The sequence below is a fragment of the Erythrolamprus reginae genome, chromosome 3 (genome assembly GCF_031021105.1).
Source record: "Erythrolamprus reginae isolate rEryReg1 chromosome 3, rEryReg1.hap1, whole genome shotgun sequence".
NCBI lineage: Eukaryota > Metazoa > Chordata > Lepidosauria > Squamata > Dipsadidae > Erythrolamprus > Erythrolamprus reginae.
In genome coordinates this window covers 202,282,669-202,308,079 of record NC_091952.1, presented here as the reverse complement: position 1 = coordinate 202,308,079, position 25,411 = coordinate 202,282,669, and the positions used below count along the sequence as shown (strand labels likewise).

The window sequence follows — 25,411 nt, the reverse complement described above, 5'->3', positions numbered from 1 at the left end:
ATTCTGACCAGTAAGAGTAGAATGAATTTTAACTATAATCATTATGTTAAAATGACTGAAAATTTTAACTTGTTTTCTATGTAAGATGCCGAAACATATTATAGTCATGTTTGTTGTTCCATCTTTTTGCATCGCAAGTGTCCTTTTGTGATACATGTTTCACAATCTAGAATTACTGAACTAATAAATATAGAAAGGGGGAAAAATCAACCTTTTTCTTTTTCCTCTATAGGGCCCTCAATAAATAAAGCTAAAGTTCGTGCAACACAAGAAAGGAACAAAGGTACAGAAAGAGAAAAACTCCTGTTCTTCTAGCCATTTTAAACAAAATGGTCAGTGGACTCTGAATTCTGGCTGAAGACTTATAAATTGTAGCAAGTTTCTATGATTACCGACTCACTACTGTAAAATGATACTTGGGATTAATTTTCTACATAACTGGAAGAAAAACAGTAATTCTGAACAGTTTGGATTCAGGAAGAATTCTATCAACATCAGTTATTTATCAGTATTACTTAGGAAAAATTAATGAGAAATAGTAACTTATTGGGGGGTTTTGTTCCTGAAAATGAAACTTTTGCAATAGAAATAGATTCCTTGTAACCCCTTTAAAGTGACAGGTATGAGATTAGATTGCTGAACCACTGACAATTTTTTAATGCAAGTCAATGCACTTTTTGGCTTTATTTTTAGAAGAAAAAGAAAGCCATCTGTCAAAATGTTGTAATATTTTTAATATTTGCCAAAGGGTCTGTATATATACTTTATTATAAAATAGATCTTTTGTAGCACAAAAGTAAAAGCACATAAATGCAATAAATTAACTTTATACATCCTTATACTGGAAAAGTTTAACTATGTTAGAAAGTGGCAGGCTTCATTAACGCTTGGTCTCCAAAAACCTGCTTAAAAAATGTTACATGTTCTTCACAGTGCTCTCCTACAAGAGATAGAAAGAAAATGTAATCAGTGTCATTTTTGACATTAAGGAAGTATACAAGTATATAATCAATTTTTTTAAAAAAAAATTCAACCTCAGGAGCTACCTCTGCTACACTCTCTTTATTACTCATACCCCAATTTTGAAACTGGGAAGTTGAATCATAAAACAGTTCTATAAAAACAGAAATCAAATGGGCAAAGGAGATGCATATAGGCTATAATACACTGTATATATAGGTTATGTTATGAGTTTTGTATAATAATACTAGGAAAAGTAGATATGCATAATCAAGAACATTGAGGGGGAAATGTTTAGATTTTCTTTGAGGTACTTTCCACAGAATTAAATATGATCTTTTTTCTTATATAAGGTTAGAAATTATGATTTGATTTGATATTGATATTTATTTTGCTTTTGAATACTATTGATAGCTAAAGTTATTAAGAAATGCACAAGGGTCCCTGGTGAAGTAGAACTGCATGCGTGAGGGAGCATTAATAATCAATCGTTTGCTTATTTGGAAATTGGAGCATGGGGATTTTTTTCCTGCAAAAAAACCCTGAACCAAAAAAGACAAGGATTTTGATTACAGGGAGATGGTTCTATTAAATTCTTCTAATCTATTAAATTTGTTACTGGGTGGTAATAAGAATGGCAAGCACCTTTTAGTTTAAGTAAAGGTAAGTTCTAAATGTCTACTTCTATGTCCATAAGACTTACAGCTCTTACAATGGTGTAGCAGGTTATCTCCAACTGATCTATTAACCCTATTGTTAAAATATATTTACAATTTCATACCACCTAGCTGTGTTGAAGTCAGCATTCAAACATTATAAGACCAATTTTCTTCCAATTAAGGATCATGCATATTTTTCTAGATGTTGATACTGCATTACAGAGGTTCCAACTGTTTTAATATCTTTCTCCTAAGCTTGAGGAGGTCTCATTTGTCACAAGTGTTCTCAATATACAAAATTGTGCCTACAGTGCCTTCAGAAATTAAATTTCATTTAAGGAAAAAGCAGTAGTAGTGGCCTATTTTTCATTTTCTTTTCCTGTGCTGGATGGGGCCTGGTTTCTTTTTTAAAATTTATTTAAAAACAAAACCCCATTATCTAATGCATCTTTTAATCAATGTTGAGCAGGAGTGATAAGGGTCATATTCCAACAAGTCTCTGAAAGTTTATATATGAATTACTTACCAAAAATTATACCAATTTGGTAAAATATATTAATCTATCCTTGGAGTAATTTTTTTAACACTAATTAATTTTAATTTTGCAGGAGCATATAGTTGTTTTAAAAAATACCACCTATCTCTATTGATGAAAACTTAGGAAGTTAGTGAGGCAGGATTATTATAAAAATGAAAAAGAGGGCCCAATCTTCTTTATATGCCTATCAAATTGTTGTTTACCTGGAGTGAAGCTAGGGTTTCCACGTATTCGCTGATTTCTCTGCTCAAAAAACCTGAATATGGTATAGAAGAGCATCTCATCTTCCGTTTGCTTTGCTGCATCAAGGAATTTACGAGCAGAAATGCTGTCATGTCCACCAATTCCTCTGATAAATCTCAAGGCAGCTAGCACTTGATGTTTAGACAACAAAACCTCTACTATTTCATCATTTGCTGTACAAAGTCTCTGAAAGCACAAATGATGACAATAAATGGTTGATGAACATGCCTATGACACATTTCCCATAAGCACCTTGCTTTATATATTACAGTTATTAGTAAGTTTATTGTTGCAACCATTAATTATAACATGTAGCATGCTATAAAATGTAATAGTTTCAAATAGGTTTTTTTTTTCAAATGAGAGGGGCAGTAAATACATTAATTTAATAAATAAATAATATTGTAAAACAAAATACAGAGAGCATTGAATGCAAAAAGGTTACAGCAAAATAAAGCCAAAGCTATAACTAAGAATTTAAATATTTCTAAGTTTAAATAAGAGCAGAGCAAAAGTAGCAGCTTGATTGCTGACAGTTGGAAATACATTCGTAAGATGTCTATGGAAATTCTCAGTCATCCAGATCATAGTTTTCCCAAAGGTGCTTTTTTAAAGAAGCAATTGGATTTTTGGTTCTTGAGTTGAAGAAACTTCTTGGATAAAAAGCGAAGTATCAGAAAAAAAAAACCGGAAAGTCCACTTGTCTCTTGAAAAAGCACCTTTGGAACATTTGTAAGATTTATTTATTTATTTATTTTTATTTATTCTTTGTCCAATGCACAATACATATAGAAGAGAATAGACATGAAGTAATATATATAAAGATAATATGTAAAATAGAAGAGAAAATATATGAGAGGAAGAAAATATATATGATATATGAGATAAAGGAAAGACAATTGGACAGGGGACGATAGGCATACCAGTGCACTTATGTACGCCCCTTACTGGCCTCTTAGGAACTTGGAGAGGTCAATCGTGGATAGTTGGTTCAGTGTTTTGAGGCTTAAGTCATACCAACAATAATTTGGCCCTGCTCTCATTGTAAATGGGGCAGTGGAAGACATAATGGATAACATTCTTCAGTTGACCAACATCACAAGGACAGAACTGTTGAATAGGGAGCATACAAAATGATGTGTGTGGATCACATAGTCTACAGATGAAGGGATAATAAAGCCTATCTCCGCAATGCACTCTTCTATTAACGAAATACAAGGAGGAGATGCTATTTTTTAAAATAATGATGATACCAAAATGAAAAGGTGGATGATTGTCCTCCAGTGGCATCTTTATCTATATTACTTTCTTTAACAATATTTTCTGTTTCGAGAGCCAAGTTTTCCCAAAGCTGGTAGAACTGTTACATGAACTGTGACAAAAGTTTTGTCCACTGATTCCCAACTATGTAATGGAGAAAACAGAGTTTGATAAGATAGAATCTTTGAAGGCTTTCTAATTTCTTATAGGGGCCCAGTAATGCACAGCATATTTGAATGGAGGTGGAAGGTAGCTTTACGCTTATCTTTAAATAGGCAATGAGGCTGCCCTAGGGAAGTCCAAAATATTCCTTATGAAGTTCTTTGGATTAATTCCAATTGGGCAATTAATAGATTTTACCTCTACTTAGAACTGCCTTTCCATCATTACCCATAATCAAAGGAAGAAAATGGCACATTTACACTTCCTCTGTCTACTTACCTTTAACATATCCAGGGAGAGTTGATGTGCTGGTGGGTAAATACTTTCAAGAGACAACAATAAGCAAGCCTAAAATAAGAAATACAGTCAGTATCTAGTATTTCACAATTTGCTCCTAAACTAAAAAGCAGATTAGTAAATAATTCTTGCTCAGCAACAAAGCAAAGAGGAAGGTGATGTGTTCATGTTGTTATTTTTAAATCTCTCTGATGGAATGAAAATATTATGCAAGGTTACTCACCAAAGGCTTTGAATCACTGAGAACGTGGTACTGTAGGAACTGATGAAGCATGTAGAATAAATTGTGCTGAACAAGGGTTTTGATTACCAATTCATAAAGAAAATGCTAAGACAAGAAAACAGGGAAATTTCCATGCTGAAACTATTTGTAATTCAGCAAATTTATAAACATTTAGCTAAACCTCAATTTGCAATACAGTAGAAAGAATATTTCAATTCAGTAGATCCGAAAGAAATTACATTTTTTTATTGAAATGCATTTGCATGTGTATTACACTTTTATGAGCAGTGAAGTTTTATGCAGTAGTGGGTTCTAAAACCCTTTACTACTGGTCCGTGTGTGCACGCGCGTGCAACACTTCTGTGGGTGGGTGGAGCCTCCTGCCGCTACTGGTTCTTAGAACTGGGCTGAACCAGGAGCAACCCACTGCTGGTTTTATGACATCCATAACGTTCCAACAACTAAAGTTAGCTGAATAAATACATGTATAAATACATATGCAAATACAATTCTAGAAAAGAACTACTGAATTACAATACATAAATAAAATTTAACTGTTTAACTTCTTTAACTTAACTATTGGCATGAAAGCCACATATAAATATTACATAGCTACTCCCCTACGTATAAAAATTGCTTAAGCTTGCAAAATTGTACACATTTGATGAACTGCTGGCAAAGTTGAAGGTGTACATTTCACTTATACAAATGTGGACAATTTTAATCTAATGATTGCCAAGAGTTATTTGAGGCAAAACCTATATGCATTAGGACTCCAAGCTAAAATGCATTAAAGGTTATTTGCATTTCTTACATTTTCACATAGTTCAGAAATTGTTCCTTGACAGAAAATATAATCTACATTAAGCCTGATTCCACTCTCCAGTATATCCCCATGTATTCTTGAATTATGTCAATTATTTGGATTCATTTCCATAACGCAAGCTTAGTTTTGGAAAGGGTACAAACTTGACCACCTTAAGAAATGATCCTCTGGGAATGAATTAGAAAGTGAAACTGTCTTGGTTCATGCCTAGGCCACTTTGGGGCTTTCAAAATTGACAGTCTTTTTTTCTTCTGAATTTGTTGGCCTTAGGAACCTCAGAACTGAAATTCTTCCAGCACTTGCTGGATAAGCAATGTTGAATTGTCAGATTTTTGTTTCATCTCATCCTACATACACTTCCACATATACAGGAAATAGGGTGTTTATTCAGAGGTTTGAGCCAACATCTATCAATATGAAAAGAATTCTCAGCAGGTGGATTTCTATTGTTTCCACAGAGGTTACAAAATTCTGAAACCATTGTCTGGACATGGTTGGGAGTGAACTAAATCCAGGTAATTTGGATAAACTGTGATTATGTAAATAAATAGTGGAATACCTCTGATGTGCATCAAATTACCTTCTTTGTAGCACCAAATGGGGGAATTCTTCTGGACTTTGACATTAACAGATAGATCTCAATTGGCCTGTTGTAACCTTTTAGTATTTAGATTGAGAGTCACTTCTCTGTTCCTATACTTCCTCTCTTATGTAGGGATACATACAGCTGCCTTTTGAAGAGGTTTCAAGATTTAAATTAATCCGGAACATACTGGATAGCTTAAAGCATAAAATAAAAACACTTAGGAAAAGCTATTTCAAATTATTACACTTACCTGAACAGCTATCTGGAACTGGTTGAGTGAGCGAATATACTCCATTACAACAGCAATAGTGAACTTGTGGGGGGCCTCCTTATTAGAAAAGGATTGGAAAAATATATTTGACAATAAGTTTACAGAATTTGGATTTGAGTTGTATTTAAATAATGATTTGGTGCTATTCAGAATTCAAATTTTGCTTTAGCAAGTTAGCGCATTATAAAACTTTTCATTAACCAGATCAACTGTGGCAGTATAAACAGTAATTAAAACAGAATTCTATTAACTAACCTTTTTTTCAGTAAAGACTGATAGAACGTGAGTATACATGTCTGACTGATCAATAACTGCTTGTGTACGGAATGGGCGCTTTGGTGGTGGATTGCCTCGGCTCTGTCCAGTTTCTAATGCCTGCAAAAGGAGCATAGAACATTTAAATAAATCATGTACTTTTGCTGAAAGATGTCACTAAATAATAGATTTAAAAATAATTTTGTATCTAGGATTTAGAATATTGGTAATCTATCACTATAGATTAAGTAAGATTTGAGACCAAAAATACATATTGGTACAGTGGTATCTCTACCTAAGAACGCCTCTATTTACAAACTTTTCTAGATAAGAACTGGGTGTTCAAGATTTTTTTTGCCTCTTCTCAAGAACCATTTTCCACTTACAAACCCGAGCCTCCGAAACTGTAACCGGAAAAGGCAGGGAGAAGCCTCCGTGGGGACTCTCTAGGAATCTCCTGGAAGGAAACAGGGCCTCCACCCTTCCTGTAGTTTCCCCAATCTAAAGCATTATTTGCTTTTACACTGATTCCTATGAGAAAAATTGCTGCTTCTTACAAACCTTTCTACTTAAGAACCTGGTCACAGAACAAATTAAGTTCGTAAGTAGAGGTACCACTGTACTTTAAAGTATTTCATTAGATTATTATGAAAAATGGAATACATTTTTAAGTGATTTTGCAATAACGAGAGTTGCTATTAAACAGCACTTTCGGGCACTGCAACTCAATGATAAGAGTAGAGTAATATATATTTCTTCCACAAACAGTTCCAACGGGTTTGTGAGTAAGCTACTGGCAGAAGGGAATTTTAAATTTTATATACTGTTAAAATGCAAGAGAAATTGCTTCACAATCATCCTTGTATAATACAGCATTTTTTCACTTTAAACAGTGACATTTTTGAATGATAACAGAACGAGCTGCTGTGTAGAGGATGATAACCAGTAATGGATCAGTGAACTATACCTGCCACATCCAAGAAAAAAAAAATTAAAAAGGCTCTTCTATGTGGACACCACAGCAGCTTTCACATTGGTAACAATATAGTGATCTAATTAATAAAACTAGATCAATATCTTATTTATGATAAAAGGAATTCATGCGAATCGAAGAATATAAGATACACTGTTCACAACTTGCCGTAGTATAAGCCTGTTCTGCTTCTAAGTATCTCTTATATTCATGATTGAGCTTGTCAAAAACAGTGGCAATTACACTCAACGAGCCTGGCTCCGGTTCATTTAACACTGCAACAGAAGACACAAGGGACTAAAATCAGTCAAGTCATAGAATGTAGCAATAACACAATGCAAACTTCATACCATAATAGATAAGTTAGATAAATAGATAAGTTTTGATTTAAACTACAAATGGTATATTATTTCATATGCCATAAAATACTCCTAGCAGATATCATTATACTATACTATAAAGTATAGTACAGTGGTACCTCTACTTAAGAATTTACTTCATTCCGTGACCAGGTTCTTAAGTAGAAATGTCTGTAAGTAGAAGCAATTTTTCCCCACAGGAATCAATGTAAAAGTAAATAATGCGTGCAAACCCATTAGGAAAGAAATAAAAGGTTGGAATTTGGGTGGGAGGAGGAGGAGGAAGAAGAGGAGGAGGATAGTCACTGCTGAAGGAAGAAAGTGAGGTGAGGGGAATCAAAAAAATCCAAAACTTTAAGGCTTTTTTTTAAAAAAAGAGGGACTCTAAGGCGGCGAGGAAAAGCACGGGCCTCCCATACATCCGGTGCAAGGCTGCCTCCCATACACTGCGCCACAGAGAGGAACCCAGGTGGGCGTGAGGGGGGAACCTCCCATTCGTTTGACCGAAAGGCAGTACTGCTGCTATCTGCTTCCTCTTCCTTCCCATGCTGAAGGGCTCCCCTCTCCTCTCGCTTGCTCACTTTTTAGCTAGTGCCTTTCCTTCACTCGGTTTGGCTGAAGCCAAGTTGATCCAGCTGGGGCAAAGCGCCCCCTTTTGCCTTTCCATGTCCAGACACTTGCACCAGCTGTATGAGAGGCAGCGCAAAGGAGTCACCACAGCAAAGTGGTTTACTGTATTCCCTCTCCAAGTGCCCAGAGAAAGGAAAATGTTCCGTTTGCTCTGGGGCTACCAAAGCTTCCTTAAACGCCACTGAAAGGCTCCTCTGGCAGCCCAGAAAAGCCCGAGATGGCCAGGATTAAAGGGGGAATGGCAGGAAACTGGCTGGGCCTTCATGCTGCTCTCAAATTTCCTGGGAAATTTTTCCAGGCTTGGGTTTTTAAGTAGAAAATGGTTCTTAAGAAGAGGCAAAAAAATCTTGAACACCCGGTTCTTATCTAGAAAAGTAGAGGTGTTGCTAGGTAGAGGTACCACTGTATTTTGTTATACATCCGGCATACTTTGTAGAAAAACATTGTGCTATGTCAGGGCTGTTTTTTAAAAGTCACATAAATTTTTGATTCGTAGTAGCTTCCTCAAATGGAGGCAGAAGCTTACTTTGTGAACAGACAGAAAGATTAACCATCTTGCAGTCTTTTCGTTGCAGAAGGAAGTCCATTAGCTTTCCCTTGTCTGGCAAAAGATTTACTGTAGGTTCAAGTTTAATTTGCAGATTCCAGAGATAACCTACGGTGAAAAAAGAACAGTACATTCCTCTCTTAACTGATGTCCTGTATCCCAATAAGCTTCAGTTCAAGAGAGTTATTTAATGGACTGATGTTTCATAGGTAATGAAGTATTTCACCAGAACTCTTTCATCACCACATTCTAATAATAAGTAACATTATGTTCCCCAGGCACTTTGGACATTAGGTATATAATTAATATATTTTATACAGCAGCATATTATTTGTATTATAAACACACAAGCATGCAGATGGTCTGATTAAAAAATGAATGTTGAAAGTTTCATACCTTCACTTGCGCTAATGATAATATCAGGCTGAAAGACAATCCAGGATGATGAATCTAAATGTTAAGCAAAAGTCTTGCCAATTGTCCAATGGGTTTTGCCTTACCAAAAATTTTAATTGTTTATGTAACCAGCCACTAGATCCAGCCATGAGAGATATTGAGAGATACTATATGTATGGCTTTTACTAACGTTTTTGTAATTATTTTTAAAAATTGTTCTTTTAAATATTGTTTTTATTTGTTGTAAGCCACCCAGAGTCCTTGAGGAGTCGGGCAGCATATAAATTAGATAGACAGAGATAGATAGATAGATAAATAGATAGATAGATAGATAGATAGATAGATAGATAGATAGATAGATAGATAGATAGATAATTTGTTCTTTAAGCACATAATGGCCCCCAGCAAATTATCTGTCAATTTTTAAATGCCAAAGAAGCAATAAGATATTGTTTAAGGCTCTGCTTTTTAAAAAGGAAAGAAAGCAACGATTCATCAAGTGTTGAATTTCTCAAATTCATAGAGGTCTCTAGCTGAAAAGAAGCTACTAATGCCAAAGCCTCTTAGAAGAACACTGAAAATGAAACTTTACTTATAAACTTAATTTGCAATATTTTCTCATACATTATCAATACACTTCTGGGAGCAACTCAGAGCTAGCAGGACCTAATAAATTAGTCTTCACTCCTCTATATTTTTGAAAAGAAATCAGACTGAATGCAAATAAATTTCAAAATTGGATTTTACAGGCTACAAAACTACACAATAAGCTCTTATTGTCATAGATTAATGGGAGGAGTGAACCCATTAAAGCATAACATCTGGTAAATCTGAATAGAATTACAAACATCTGTACTGTATGCATTTTAAAATACTGCATCTTAAGTGACAATCCAGGGCACAAAAGTAGATTTTGTTTGTTATATCAAGTCTGCTAAAGTGACCTTTCAGAACAGCACTGTGCATTATTTCTGTATTATTTATTTCTACCCCCCTCACAAATAAAAAGATTCATGTTCACCACAGATACACACTTGTGCTCCTTTCAAATATTAAAAAAACCCATGTTGCTACAGAATAAGATCTATGATTTTTATTTCAAGGATACAGAGTTTACAAGGAACTGGAAATTGATTGGTTACAGAAGCTGGACCTGTGAATAAGAAAAAGGTGTGATTTATATGGATTAGAGAGGAAATTATTTGTTGTGTTTGTCAGAAATAACTCTCTTTACAACCAACTTTGTACTCTGAATGTAAACCTAAAGTCCTTAGCCCACAGGTTACTGTCATATTTAAAGCAGAAACAAAGATACAACAAAAATCTAACTTTCCAAAAAATTTATATTTAATTCTTTTAAAATATTAATTACAGCTTATGAATTATATTCAATGCAAATTCAAGCTTCATGAATGTTATGCTCAGTGAATGCAGATTATTTTATATGATGTAACATCTTCCCTCAATGCAAATATTTCTGTTTTAGGATTCTAGTATGTTTTTCAAGAAACAACTATTGCTAATTATCAGAAGATAAATATATTTTTGAACTATAAGATATACTTTTTTTGTCTCCCAAAAGAGGGTGAAAATGTCTCTGTGTTTTATAGAATGAACATTGTTAAATCCCTGCCTATCTGCCAGCCATTTTTTGGCCTCCACATGCTGCTTTTGGGCCTTTTTTAGCCTGTTTGTGAGGGTTTTTTGGCCCATTTTGGAGGCTTTCTATTTTGAAAAAAACAGGCTGAAAAACGCTTCAAAACATGCTGAAAATGGGTACAAAAAAGCCTAAAAAACAGGCCAAAAAGCCCCCAAAACAGGCCAGAAAAAGCCTACGAAATGGGATGAAAAAAGCCTCGGAAACGAGCAGAAATAGGCTGGAAAAGACAGAAAAAAGAACACCATGACACAAATGGTAGATTAAAATGGTTTAGCTTCCTTTTTTTTATAATAAATTTTTATTGGTTTTTTAATAGTTTACATACAACAGACATATAACAGTGCACAGTGCATGTGCCCATCACCTAACAACAACACACACCCCATCACCCCCACCATGCAAATTTAAGGGTATGCATGTGGGAAGCTGATGAGATTTCACAATTATAGCTCTAGTATAAACCAGAACAAACTTTTAATTAATCAAAAATCTAGCAGTTTTAACTTCAAAACTACAGATATATATGCAGTATTTGCATTTTCAAGGGAATATGAAAAATGCAATTCTGTACCTGCCACAGGAATCTGGTATGGTTGTATGGATCGAGGTGGAAGTACAAGCTGGTGCAGTGTAACCGTGCCATCAAATTCCCCCTTTAATTTGATGTCATATATAATAGAGGTCTAAAAAACACAGAAAATCTATTTATGGGATGTCTTCAAGCACAACTGCATCCATACAGAAAACAATGAAACAATGGGTGTAACCAGGGGTGGGCTACTGCCCGGACCCGGGGAGGGGGGAGCAGTGGGGTACCGAAAATGGAGCGCCACTCAAGAACACTCAATTTGCACTGAAAGATTTTGAAAGAAAATGCATAAGCCACACTACAGTGATAGTAAACATTTTGGTAGCCTTGACTGGGTGTAACCATGATGTTTTTATTCTGTTTGGCATAATAATAAAGATCCTATTCTAAAAATGAATTTCAATTGAATATAAATATATAGGAAAAAATCCTTCTGTTTATGTTCCTTTCTGTTCCTGCACATTTCTCAGATCTATAGAAAAGCTATGGTAAACAAAAGGCAAAAGATTTTCTACCAGCCATATTTGTTTAAGCAAAACCAAATCTGAGTTGCATCCAGTGATGTTATTTTATTTATTACAATAATACAGTCCTTTTCTATGAACACATGAATATTAACTCTGTACCTTAAAAGTCCAATATTGTATATCATTCCAACGTTATTTAATCAAGTTACATTCTTGTCTATCTTGTTAATGGAACTCTGAGCAATTAAGACATTAAAACTATAAAAAATATTACTGGGGAAAAAACCAACAATCTTCAACCAAGGATGAACCTAATAGCAAAAAGAAATCTTTTAACAGGCCAGTGGTTTTCAAACCTGGCAATTTTAAGACCTGTGGACTTTAATGTCCAGAATTCTCCAGCCAGCATAGCTTGCAACAGACTATAATCTCACAATCTTCAGGCTCTAGAGCACATCTCGGGATTAAATTCTTTACAAAAGGTAGCAGAGTTTGTGACATTCTGATATTTAGGAGTATGAACGGATGGGTTCCTCCCAGTTCGGACTAGTTTGCCTGAACCAGTAGCGACCCGCTGGTGATGTCATGATGACCTCGGAAACCTGGTTCAGTCAGTGCCGGCCCATGGGTGCTGCCAACTTTTTTTTAAAAAAAAGATTCTTCTGAGTCTGTGCAGGAGCTGAGTTTCCGGCACAGTGCATATGTTCACCATCTTGTTTTTGGCTTTTAAAAAAAAGTTTATTTTTTATTTTTCGGCACTGCGCTTGCGGGACGGGTGGAAGCGAACCAGTAGCAAGGTAAATTAGAACCCACCCCTGGGAGCATGATAATTCTAGAAGGCAGACACTAAGCCAGAAAAGGTATATCTCTGAAGTCCCATGTGATGACGATTTAATTAAAGGGGCTCAGAACATGCTCCTCTTGTTGGACACAAGGGACAACTGAAAACAACCGGGAGATGAAATCCCATAAATAATCCAGCACCATTTCATGGAGGGCTTTATAGATAACTACCAGCACCTTCAATTTCATCTGGAAGCGCAATGGCGCCAGTGCAGATCACAGAAGTGTAACATGGGTGCACTGAGATGTGCATGTAACTGTCCATGCTTCATAGTTCAGGAATGGGTGCAATTGATGGACAAAATGAAGTTGTACAAAAGACCTAATGGAGATAGCTGCAACCTACTCCTTGAGCAGGAGTGATGAGTCCATGAGGACCTCCAAATTGCACACCATTTTTTTAAAGAGTCATGAAATCCCATCCAAGATTTTTAAAAACCCTGGATTCAGTGAGCCCTAAATTAGGCAGCTACTCAGTCTTCTTAGGGTGTGTTTGGATGCCACTTTTCCAATTTCCAAGATGAAAACAAAACCAACCCTACACAACTATATTAACATGACTCTTCAATTTTAATAAACTTATATACTGTAGTTATATAAGTAATTTCCTGTATCATAAGAGTTGTCTCAAATGTGTTGTTTGCTATAAATAGCAATATATATATATGGGATCTCTATCTATCTATCTATCTATCTATCTATCTATCTATCTATCTATCTATCTATCTATCTATCTATCTATCTATCTATCTATCACACAGTATATGTCTTTAAGAAAATTATTGCCCCCACTCTCAAAGCTAGGCCCAAACTACACTAATATATATGCAGTTGAAAATGTTACCGTAATTATCAATCAATCAAACCTTATTCACCAGTCTTAAATTTTGCATGACTTCAATTATATAGTTATTAAATCACTTCTCCTACCCTGGTATTTTCCAAATGTATTTTAAGCTAAAATATGAAAAAGGGTCTAAATTAGCTGTCTTGGGCTACCCAAAATATAATGTAGAGGGGAAAAAATGTACCTCAGTGTCCTGATGATGAACTACAACTAAATTATCCACAACATTCAGTGCAAACTTCCCAGTCCTATACAACTTCAGTATATGCAATTTCTTACAGGCGCCTTCCCTGGGATAGCATAAATTGAGAAAGAAAAAGAATGTTAATCAGCAACCATAGTAGTCACTTTTTAATAGTTGTTAAGAAATCTGAAAAGGATAAGGATCAACATATTCACCTTGGCAAATGATAAAGAACTACCTCAGCTCCCGTGCTGTTTGAAGTCCTTGAGTGGTGTCTCAAGTAAAGAACATAAAGTTGCCCGTATCTAAAGAAAAGTAATAAATTTTTAACTTCTGAGCAGATAACTTTTATACTTACTTACTTATTTACTTTATCTATCTATCTATCTATCTATCTATCTATCTATCTATCTATCTATCTATCTATCTATCTATCTATCTATCGACTTATATGCCGCCCTTCTTCGAAGACTCAGGGTGGCTCACAACATATAAAAAACAATGCAAAAAGAATTCTAAGCCCAATTATAAAATTATCTAAAATACCCAAGTTATAAAGTCATACAACAACCCCACTCATTCATATCACAATCATGCTGACGGCCAGAGCAAGATGTTAGTGCTCAACGGCCCCAAGCTTGCCAGAAAAGCCTTCCGGAAGGCCAGGAGAGTGGAGGCAGTGTAAATCTCTGGGGGGAGTTGGTTCCAGAGAGTCGGAGCTGCCACAGAGAAGGACCTTCCCCTACAGCCTGCCAGACAGCATTGCTTGGCTGACTGGACCTGGAGAAGGCCGACTCTATGGGCTCTGACTGGTAAGTGACCTGGTCCTAGGCCATATAATTCTATCATGCAGTTTCCTTTTAGGGCAATCTATTTTGGCAGAATGCAATGGAGTAATAATAGCGTAAGAAACCAAAGACATTTCTTGTGAATGTATTGGCCCTCCTGATAAGTTTAGATGCTCCTACTTCAGCAATAAACCACTGGGGAAAGGGGGAAGAGGAACAGATGTCTTTTCCTCACTTAGTTACAGAGAGCTACCCCAAGTCCGCCCTCAGAAAAAAACAGTTGGCTCATTCCTCACTTTAGGGGCCATCTTCTTTTCTCTGGCCAATGCAGATTGCATGTCTCTCTCTTGTTGCTTGCCCTTGCCTTCTTCTTAAAATTACAAGAGAATGACTGACCCCAAATGGAAGCCAGCTTCCATCATTGAGGCAAGATTAAAATGCAGGACTCCCTACTTCTAATCAGACACCTTTGCTGAGAGATCAAAATGGCTCTCTTGTCTGTGAAAATTGAAATGCATTTTTATTTATTTTTTCTGAATAAATTACAGATGGATTTATTTCATCTTCTCAAAGTGATATGGAGATCGTGCTATTAACGTACAAGCTATTCTTACAAATAATTTCTATGATTTTTCAAAGCAGTTTTTAAAAGAATAATGACACCTGTAATAAGATGCTGAACTGGGAATGTTAGTTTTGTTTGCTTATTTGCCATTTCTTCTCTACTCTAGTCTACTCCAATTAATTGACTGAAAGGTGACTTCAAATGGAGTCCATTCTACTGATCAAGAAAATGTTGCTTATGTCTTCTGTAAGAAGACAATCAATTTGCTCAGGAAAAGGAAAGTACAGCATCTTGTACAATAATACACTTACATTGTAGTCAAAGCAATATCTCTTTCAGAAAGGCTAAGCTTGGAGGACTTTGGTGCTGTAGGTAACTCAATTTCAAACTTTGACAGCTTTGACATAGCTCCACCCTATGGGAAAAGTACTGTATTTAATTCCATGTAACTCCTTCATACTTCACTGCATTTCTTACTGTTCTATAACATGTTCCAGCAAAATATAATATTTTTTAAAATCCACATAAATTTTTTTTGGCAGTGCTTTAGGCCAGGTGTCCCCAACCCTTGAACCTCAAGGACCACTACATTCATAATTTTAAATCCCGCAGACCCCTAATATTTTTTCATTTATCTATCTATCTATCTATCTATCTATCTATCTATCTATCTATCTATCTATCTATCTATCTATCTATCTATCTATCATCTATTAGATTTGTATGCCGCCCCTCTCCATAGACTCGGAGCGGCTAACAACAGTAGTAAACAGCATATAACTGTGATATGAAGCCAATGCACCGCTTGCTGAGGCATTTGGACTTCCAATGATGGGATGGGTCCTTCAGGTATTCTCCCCCACTCTCTTTCTGTCTCTCTCAACTCTCTCCCCCTGTCTATCTCTCATCTTTCTCTCTCTCTGACATCTCTCTCTCACAGTCTCTCTCCGCTCTCCTTCCTTTCTCTCTCCTCCCACTCCCACTCTCCTCTACCTCTTTGTCTATCTCTCTCATATCTTTCTCTCTGACATCACTCTCACCCACTCTTTCTCTCTCATATCTTTCTCATCTCTCCCTCCTCTCCTTCTGTCTCTTCTCTCTCCCCCCTTTGTCTTTCTCTCATATCTTTCTCTCTCTGACATCTCTTTCCCCCCCCCCCGCCCCTTTCTCTCTCCCCCTCTTTCTCTCTCTGTTTTGGAGAGCTGGCTGCAACTGTCCAAAGCCGAAGAAGTTCCTGAAGACTTCTGACAACGAAAAAAAAAGCTGAGCGAACTTCTGATTGGGTCATTTTCGCCCTGAAGAGAGTGAAAATGGCCAAAAAGAAGCCCAAAAATCAGCTGAGCAGCGTGCACATGCACACTGGAGCTGATTTAGGGCAATGCCTCACGTGCCCTCAGATATGGCTCTGCGTGCCACCTGTGGCACCCGTGCCATAGGTTCACCATCACTGCTATAGGGCACTGCACACAAAAACAACTAGACACAAGTTTTTCCCTGAATGCCATCACTCTGCTTAACAACTAATTCCCACAACACTGTCAAATAATTTACTAAAATTGTATTACTATTATTCTCTTCCTTACTAGTATCTATCTCTTCTCACTTATTACTATAACCATGCTGCTTGTATCTTTCAATTATACTGTTTTTATTTGTTTCCTAGTATGATTTCATAGATTATGAGTAAACTTGACTATTACTAAGTGTTGTACCTTTTTATTTTTGATGAATGTATTTCATTCTCCTTGTGTACACTAAGAGCATATACACCCAAGACAAATCCCTTGTGTGCCCAATCACACTTGGACAATAAAAAAATCTATTCCATTCTAATATTATTTTACCTTGAAATAGAATGGCTGGAGAACATTTCCCACTACTGTTGTTGACAACAGAATGACAGAACTCTCAGGACAGTACATAAACCAGTTTACATTAATATTCTGACTCTTCAAAAGCTTTAACGTTCGTTTCTCCGGTAATACCTGAAGATATAAAGGTTACAATCAGGCCTATATACTGAATATTTTCAAACTGTCTATATAGTATACAATGGCAAAAATCAAATAATTTGTTTAAAAAAACTTCAGATTTTGAAAATTGCTGCAGTGATTCCCTGGTTGACTACAGACAAATTAAAACAATTAGCACTTTACTTTTGTGAAGTTCTCACTGGACTCTGATTTATTCTATTGTTTTGGGGAGTGAGTAGGTGCATAATTGGCAGTTGCAGAGTAAGTGCAGAGAGGCACGAAAGAGATGCCTGAGCCACCTGCAATTTTCCCTACCAGCTTCTTGATTCCCAACTTTTCCAGTCATCTTCCCAGAATCAAATGCTTTGCTAGTGGGAAGATGGCAGGCAGCATCCTTGCTGGTTTTCTTTTTGCCTTATGGGAGCCTGTCATGGCAAATAAGGATCACGTGACCACATCTGATTGTGACAGCCCAGCAATACTTGAAGCAGCAACAACTTCCCCAAATTTCATATCCACAGGAGTCACGGATTTCAGCATTTTGTAAGTTAGCCTATTTGAGTTACTGTGGTTTAAATTATTGCACCAGACCTTCCAGTTTTGGTCAGTTGAAGATGAAACATTCCAACAGACATGAATTTTAACAGGAAAGAGACACTTTGTGTAACACAGCAAGTATCTTATATGTCTACTTTTTTTGCAGAAGCAATGATTTTTATTATTAAAATATTACTTAGCTAAAAAGGTTTATTTCCAGACTATAATATCTTTCATGAAAAAACTGAAGCTATTTCTAGTAGGTTTATGAGAATTAAACAGATTTCACAAGACCAAAACAAAGATATCTTACCCATAATTAACTATAAAAACCATTTGTTTGCTTGTTTGTTTGTTTGTTCGTTCATTCATTCATTAGATTTGTATGCCGCCCCTCTCCATAGACTCGGGGCGGCTCACAACAATAGAAAACAGTTCATAACAAATCTAATAATTTTAACGATTAAAAAAGGAAAACATTAAAATCCCCGTTATTAAAGCATACTTACACACAGACATACCATACTTAAATTGTATAGGCCCGGGGGAGAGATTTAATCCTTTAAGATGACTCAATATAATAAGTTAGCCATTTTTTTAAAAAAGGTATGTATATTTTTACTTACCTGGTAAAACTCAATTCCCTGATCTGTCACAAAAACGATCTCTGCAGAGCCTGTCCAACAGAATCCTAAAATACTGGCATTCTTAGTCTTTAATTTAAAAATAAAAACAGTGTTTAATAGAAAGAGGCATACACTGTCTTGTAAAGTAAAATCAGTTTATGTACCGGTATGTCCTTTTAAAACCCATTTCTACTTTTCCTTTCAAATATTTAAAAAGCAGCACAAGAAATTTTAAGAATGCCCTGCCCCAGTTTGCCATATAGCAAATGTCTGACAAATGCACTTTCAAAACAATATTTGGAGATCTTGTCCAAGTGGATACATAAATAAAAACACAATCTTGTAGAGGATTTTATATATCAACATAAGCAGCTTGAATGGTTATGTAGCCTATTAGCACCCAAAAAAGCACTTTGAGAACAACTGTAATATATTTTGGACATTCTTAAACAGCTTAGCCATAGCTTTTTATACTAGATGCAGCTTCTAGGTCAATTCTCAAAGCAGCCCCAAGAAAAGCATATTATAACTACCCAGTCTTAAGCTTATGAGTGCATAAGCCACTCTGTTAGCAGTTGATACAATGGGTAGAAGGATTTTAATTCTTGCATCTAAGCAATGTTATTACTTCTCTAACTACTTGGACAAGCTGCTTCTTTTCACTATATACACATTGACTAGGAGGAAAGGAAATTAACAGATGAAGCGTTTTAATGATTTCCAGTTACAACTTTTCATATAATAATATAGAGGTATTGTTGATGTTGCACTGTTACAATAATGAAAGATTCAATATGCCAAGGGATTCCTTTAGTTTAGTATTATATGTACTGTACCTTGCATTCTTGAGTGTATTCTAATTGTGGGCTGTCTGGAATGAAGTTCAGGAAATCCTGGAATGACATAAAAAACAGAAACAATTAAAAATATTTGTGTGGAGACAGATATATCTAACACATGGATTTTCAACAGTTGAATGCATGGGTCTACAAAATGTCAGACTTTATTAATCTATTCAAAAGAATGATATAAGTATACAGATATGTATAAACATATTTTCTGCTTAAATATTTTATCTCATTTTCCTCAATTATCTTTGAACTATAATGCAAACATAATAGAAATTGAAAGGATGAAAGCTTGCCAAAGTAAAAAGTTATGATTAAAATAGATGACAAAATACATTTAATACAATATAACATAATTCAAAGATGCAGATCTAAATAGGTAAATCAAAAGCTTTTCAAATAGCTGTCACAAAAATCACTACCAGTTCCTGATTCCATTTGCAGCCGTTTGTATTATTCTCCCTCTGGAAAAGAGACTCACACAAACTGAATCAAGCATTATTTGGTAAGGACTAGACAAATAATCAAAGTACTCCCACATATTTCTAATGTGTTGTATTCCTTTTTGAATTAGTTCCAAATGAATTTATAATTACTATTACCATAGCTGTAGCTGGAACATTGCCTATATAAATGAAGTTTATCTCACCTACCTATTTGTAATTCTACGTAACATTATTATGTTATTTTATGTACAGTATTCCTTTCTCAAACACCACATCTCATAGTTTAAAATACTACGTACATACAGTAATAAAAATATGAATGAATACAGTTGTGGAAAGGAAACAAAAGAAATCCCAAGCATCTAACATCTATAATTTATTTAATAATAAACAAATAATAAGTAGTAAATTGTGTTTGAATATTTTTTAAACTTGCTTCTTTCTATTTTAAGAAAGATATTTCTTACCACACTCTTCAATGTTCTCTGAACAGCCAGTATCTTATTGCCCAAAGAAAACTTGATGCATTTCACTTCTCCTTTATCTTCCATTCTATAAATATAGAATTCATTTTTATAGTTTAGATACAGGATATGTCTATAGTTTAGATACAGGACATTTCTTTAGTTTTTATTATTATTATTATTATTATTATTATTATTATTATTATTATTATTATATTATTGTTATTAATTTCTAAGATATCTCAACAATAGCCGGGCTGGCCTAGACTGGTAGAAATTAGTTTAAATGATCTGAAGGGACTTTTAAAAATGTTAATTGCAATAGTTTTGAAGTTCAACAAATTAAATGAGGGGAAGAACAATTGTGGATCCCTAATACCCATGTTCATTCCAAAGTGAGGTTTAATGGTAACAAATGATAGCTGCCAAAATATCTGAGACAAACTGAAAGGATTCATTTGTTTGTATGGTCTGAGAAAGCTAACTATTCAACACTCGTTTGATGTTGTTTTGAAATACTATTTAAAAGCTGATTCAAACTGAAGATTTCATAAGGGGAAAAATAGGAGAAATATTTGCGTATATATTTTTTTCAAAATTAAATCAACTGTTCCATTCTTATGATTACCCAGAACATCGTTATGCTCAAACTCCTTTATGCAAGCTAACAGTATTTAAGCAGGGGCTTAAAAAGTAATTTAATAAAAGGTAATGTGAAAAAATATGTAAGAATTATGCATGGGATCCAACCCTTGACTACTCTTGATAGAGGGTCATCTGTTCCAGTTTGAATAAAATAAGCTGTTACGATCTGTGAGGATTAAATGAAAACAACCACAAACAGACTATATTCCTGCACAGAAGGATGTGCAGTGGAAAAAGAAAGCTACGCTTGACTGCCCAAATTTTACCTTATATTCACAAGGTGTATAGATGTGCCTACAATACTGGATTTAATCAGCATGATATAGGGAAATACTTATTCAGTTTAGATTCAAAAAGCCCACATTTTGTGTAAACATTTGTGTAGACTAAATCCTAGTAGGATGTCAGAGTGCTATTTGGGAACTGTTCATATGACCATAATTAGAATAGCTCAGTAGAACAGTCTCTATCAAACTAATTTTTGTAACAGGGAATCAAATAAATTGGGCAGTGCGGATTGATGTACTATACTGTCTAACTATACTTCTAATTTCATGTATTCTACAGTGTCAAGTGCATGTACTCAGGATAAAATAAAAGCTATTGCATTTATATTCTTGAGCTTGGTGTATTTTAAAATCATTGTCGTCATTTACTAGTTAAAGAAAATACATATAATGAAAGACAATTTACAATGAGAAGAAATATCCTTTGAACAGTATGATATATTTGTATTTGCAGAAGTTTGCAAAACAATGCAATTAGCTGTCTATAAAAGCAAGCGGCATTCATGATGTATTTATATCACCTAAATGAGATGGGATTGCGGTCTTCCAAGCCTTTGACCACTACCCCAGTAGCTCCACCAGATCGAACAGCAAAAACCTAAATAGAGAGAGATCTAGTTTCAGTTTCAAGGTAGCAACCACTTTAAAAGTTCTTCATCTTCAAAACAATGGAATTTATTTTCCACAAGGTGTTCTAAATATTAACAGAATAAACAGGCTATTATACACTTTTCTTTTAAAACCAAAATTAAAAAGTGTTTCTCACACATAGTCCCTATGAGCCATACATTGATAAAATGATGTAACTAATGGTGATGAAATCAGAAAATGTTGCCTTATTTCTACTCTGCTCCTCTTTCTCATTTCTTGTTGGGGATGGCTTTTACCAAAATCTTACAAGCCATTTGCTGTTTATTAAATTAAGTTGAGAACTGCATATGACTCCAAACTCCTCATTCCTGGGAAGTGTTCTGTTTTACAGAACGTACACAAAACTGGGGGAGAGGAGGGGAGAGTGAATTCAGAAGAAATTTCAACTATTGAGATTCTCAGCTGTCCTTTGTGACCAAAATCACATGAAGCCACTTTAAAGCAATAAAATAGTACACGTGGACACATCATGTGAAAGCATTCAGACAATTTTCTCAAGAATTACAGTAAAAGATGTCTATTCAGATATTGCCAATGAGTGTGTGTGTGTGTGTGTAATATAATAATAATAATAATAATAATAATAATAATAATAATAATAACAATAATAATAATAATAATTTATTAGATTTGTATGCCGCCCCTCTCTGAAGACTCGGGGCGGCTCACAACAACGATAAAAACAATATTATAATGGCACAAATCTAATATTAAAAAACTAAAAACCCTATCATAATTAAAAACCAAACAGCACATGCATACCAAACATAAATTATAATAAGCCTGGGGGAAAGATGTCTCAAATCCCCCATGCCTAGCGGTATAGGTGGGTCTTAGGTACTTTACGGAAGACAAGGAGGGTGGGAGCAGTTCTAATCTCCGGAGGGAGTTGATTCCAGAGGGCCGGGGCCGCCACAGAGAAGGCTTTTCCCCTGGGGCCCGCCAGACAACATTGTTTAGTCGACGGGACCCAGAGAAGGCCAACTTTGTGGGACCTTATTGGCCGCTGGGATTCGTGTGGTAGCAGGCGGTTCCAGAGGTACTCTGGTACAATGCCATGTAGGGCTTTAAAGGTCATGACCAACACTTTGAATTGTGACCGGAAACTGATCGGCAACCAATGCAGGTCGCAGAGTGTTGGAGAAACGTGGGCGATGGCTCTCGCGGCTGCGTTCTGCACAATCTGGAGTTTCCGAACACTTTTCAAAGGTAGCCCCATGTAGAGAGTGTTGCAGTAATCGAACCTCGAGGTGATAAGGGCATGAGTGACTGTGAGCAATGATTCCCTGTCCAAATAGGGCCGCAACTGGTCGGTCAGACTTCAATTAACTTGTTTATTTGCAAGTTAAACAACAGAACAGCGATACATAGCAATAACAGAACCAACGTAGGATACACAAACAAGAACGCCTCAGAATCTTGACAGCTCTATTTATATAGCAACTGTCAGCCCCAACAGCCAATCCGGACACAGGGATTCTCCCGCTTTTGTTGTCGCCCAATCCTGGGCGACTTCCCTGTTGCTGGGGGCATAACGGGGGTTCTCATATTAAGATAAAATTGTCAGATTATGATTAAAATCAAATCTACAAAGTCCAAGAGATTTACCTTTGTGATTAAAACTAAGATATTAAACAACTTGTCTGTTAAACTCCCTTTGAAACACCTCTTTGTAAAAAGATGCAAGAACCCTTTTGCACATTTTTTTAAAAATGAGAACGATCTGATAACTAAACTATTTCCCACCACCAATAGTGGGTTGCTATTGGTACGGTAAAGGACAGCAAACCAGTAGTGGACGGTGTGCTGCGCGCGCAACTTCGGTTCCCTTGCGTGCGTGAGTATGCGTCCCAGCATATTTTTGCCTCACGCAGATGCGGAGAAGCAAAATCTTGCAAGGGGACAAGCATGCGTGAGAGATTTTGGTGAATTTTTGCTTCTGCACATGCATGAAAGCAAATAAATCGTCAAAATCTCATGTCCGTGTGGATCCCCTTGCAAAATTTCAGTACATTTTTGCGTCCTGCACATGCACAGAAGCAAAAACATGTTAGGATGCCCACATGCGCACACAAAAGCTGTGGGTGTAGCGCAGTGGTAGTGACGGTAATGGCAACTCGGCCCTGCCTACCACCTATATACAAAATATAACTATATACACGTAAAACAGTTGCTCACTCGTATTATAACTATGCAAGTTATGGTACAAATTAGAGGAAAATCCTTTAATCCAATGTTGTGTTTTATCACTAATTTTCCACAAAATCCAGGCATTAGTAATATTGCTACCCTGCTCACAAGTGGATCAAAAGTCTGTTCTTGGAATCAGAGGCTTCTGGCATGCAAAGGGGGCACATTATTAACTGAGCCGAGATGGCGCAGCAGGTAGAGTGCTGTACTACAGGCCACTGAAGCTGACTGTAGATCTGTAGGTCAGCGGTTCAAATCTCATCACTGGCTCAAGGTTGACTCAGCCTTCCATCTTTCCGAGGTGGGTAAAATGAAGACCCGGATTGTGGGGGCAATATGCTGGCTCTCTTAAAAAGTTCTATTGCTAACATGTTGTAAGCCGCCCTGAGTCTAAAGAGAAGGGTGGCATAAAAATTGAATGAATGAATGAATGAATGAATGAATATTGCTGATTTTTGCCACCTTTTCCTAAGAAGATGTGTAAATATTTAAATCTCTTTCTGTCCAACCATGTAATTGTAGGGGGTCATTCTGACAATGCAGGAAGAGTGGGAACCAGATGTGGCACTATGACAAAAGAGATAAACGTGGGGACCCCGTCCAAAGATGGGATGGGATGGAATGGAATAGAATTAATCTGGAAATATCTGGATCTAGAAAAGTAGAAAGAGCCGCAATGGTTAGAAGCAATATTGCAGGCTAGCTCTGCCAACTGCCAGCAGTTTCCATTCCAACCTGCTCAAGGTTGACTCAGTCTTTCATCCTTCTGAGGTGGGTAAAATGAGGAGCCAGATTGTTGGGGGCAATATGCTGACTCTGTAAGTGGGCTGTAAAGATACTCTGAGGCGGGATATAAGTCTTAAGTGCTATTGCTATTACTTGTGTCCAAGATACAGAAGCGTTTTAGTCCAAGGGTCTCAAACTTTGGCCACTTTAAGACTTGTGGACTTCAACTCCCAAAATTCTCCAGCCAGCACAGAGAATGCCCTTTAAGAGAATTCCCTTTAAGACTTGTGGACTTCAACTCCCAGAATTCTCCAGCCAGCACAGCTTGGCTGGAGAATTCTGGGAGTTGAAGTCCACAAGTCTTAAAGGGGCCAAGGTTGGAGACCCCCGTTCTAGCCTAGCCGGATGAACGCGTGACAAAGCGGGTCGCGCGGAAGGGGCGTGTGGAACCAAGGAAGAGGACTCCGCCCCTTTCCTCGGCCCGAGCCTCTCACCTGCTTATTGGCCTCGTCGAAGAAAACGCAGTTAACGGGGCTCGCCTTTTCGAACTGCACGGGCCGCGCGCACAGCGCCAAGTAGTAGTCCTCGCTGGGGGTCGACGTCGTCGCCATGGCAGCAGTAGAACGATCGGCAGGCAGAGCGAGAGAATCCCGCAAGCCCTCCCTCCCCCCTCAGGGCCACGCCCCGACGTTCGGCCGACCTGTTTTTCTCTCACCGCCCCCTTCCCGGCGACACAAAGCGGTTTGTGCGCGAGGGCAGGTAGACGCGCGGGTATTGCTCTCTTCGGTACCGAACAAACCGCTTCCTGGTAGTACCGTCTTTGCGCATGTTCAGAGAGTTACCGTTCCCTTAAAGGCGCAGTACGAGGAGGAGCTGTGGAGATTTGGCAC

General features: G+C 36.6%; 2 protein-coding genes and 1 long non-coding RNA gene across 5 annotated transcripts in view; 2 read left to right on the top strand and 1 right to left on the bottom strand.

The window, feature by feature from the left end:
* Positions 1-1,964, top strand: part of NPC1 (NPC intracellular cholesterol transporter 1) — a 45,606-nt gene extending 43,642 nt beyond the window's left edge. The window contains exon 25 of the mRNA XM_070747637.1: positions 233-1,964. Coding sequence (XP_070603738.1) covers positions 233-315 — 83 coding nt within the window. The 3' untranslated portion in view covers positions 316-1,964. The remainder of the gene's footprint in view (positions 1-232) is intronic.
* Positions 714-25,349, bottom strand: RMC1 (regulator of MON1-CCZ1). 3 transcript variants are annotated; one of them, XM_070747638.1, is made up of 20 exons: positions 25,016-25,349; positions 21,476-21,552; positions 20,026-20,110; positions 19,101-19,157; positions 18,265-18,351; positions 16,973-17,113; positions 15,440-15,543; positions 13,991-14,080; positions 13,776-13,881; positions 11,417-11,528; positions 10,294-10,338; positions 9,186-9,239; positions 8,769-8,897; positions 7,422-7,528; positions 6,281-6,400; positions 6,005-6,082; positions 4,343-4,447; positions 4,102-4,170; positions 2,361-2,586; positions 714-940 (listed from the first exon to the last, which is right to left on the bottom strand). In XM_070747638.1, the coding sequence occupies exons 1-20, from the start codon at positions 25,130-25,132 to the stop codon at positions 861-863; spliced, it is 1,989 nt and encodes a 662-aa protein (XP_070603739.1). In that variant the 5' UTR covers positions 25,133-25,349; the 3' UTR covers positions 714-860. The 3 variants fall into 3 exon arrangements, with proteins under 3 accessions (XP_070603739.1, XP_070603741.1, XP_070603740.1); XM_070747640.1 differs by lacking the exon at positions 21,476-21,552 and having other exon boundaries at positions 25,016-25,343; XM_070747639.1 differs by lacking the exons at positions 9,186-9,239; positions 10,294-10,338 and having other exon boundaries at positions 25,016-25,221.
* On the top strand, positions 5,622-10,263 carry LOC139164924 (uncharacterized). The gene is made up of 2 exons (XR_011558711.1): positions 5,622-5,683; positions 7,174-10,263. It is a non-coding gene; the product is annotated as an uncharacterized lncRNA (long non-coding RNA).
* Positions 25,350-25,411: the final 62 nt, after the last annotated feature.

Bases quoted from the DNA above. Each gene is read 5' to 3' on its own strand.
- RMC1 (XM_070747638.1), bottom strand. From the start codon at position 25,132: ATGGCGACGACGTCGACCCCCAGCGAGGACTACTACTTGGCGCTGTGC. The intron at 7,529-8,768 runs GTAAGCTTCTGC...CTTCTGTTGCAG, and splicing joins TCTTTCTGTCTGTTCACAAA to TGTTAAATGAACCGGAGCCA. The intron at 2,587-4,101 runs GTAAGTAGACAG...TTGTGCTTTCAG, and splicing joins TCTCCCTGGATATGTTAAAG to AGACTTTGTACAGCAAATGA.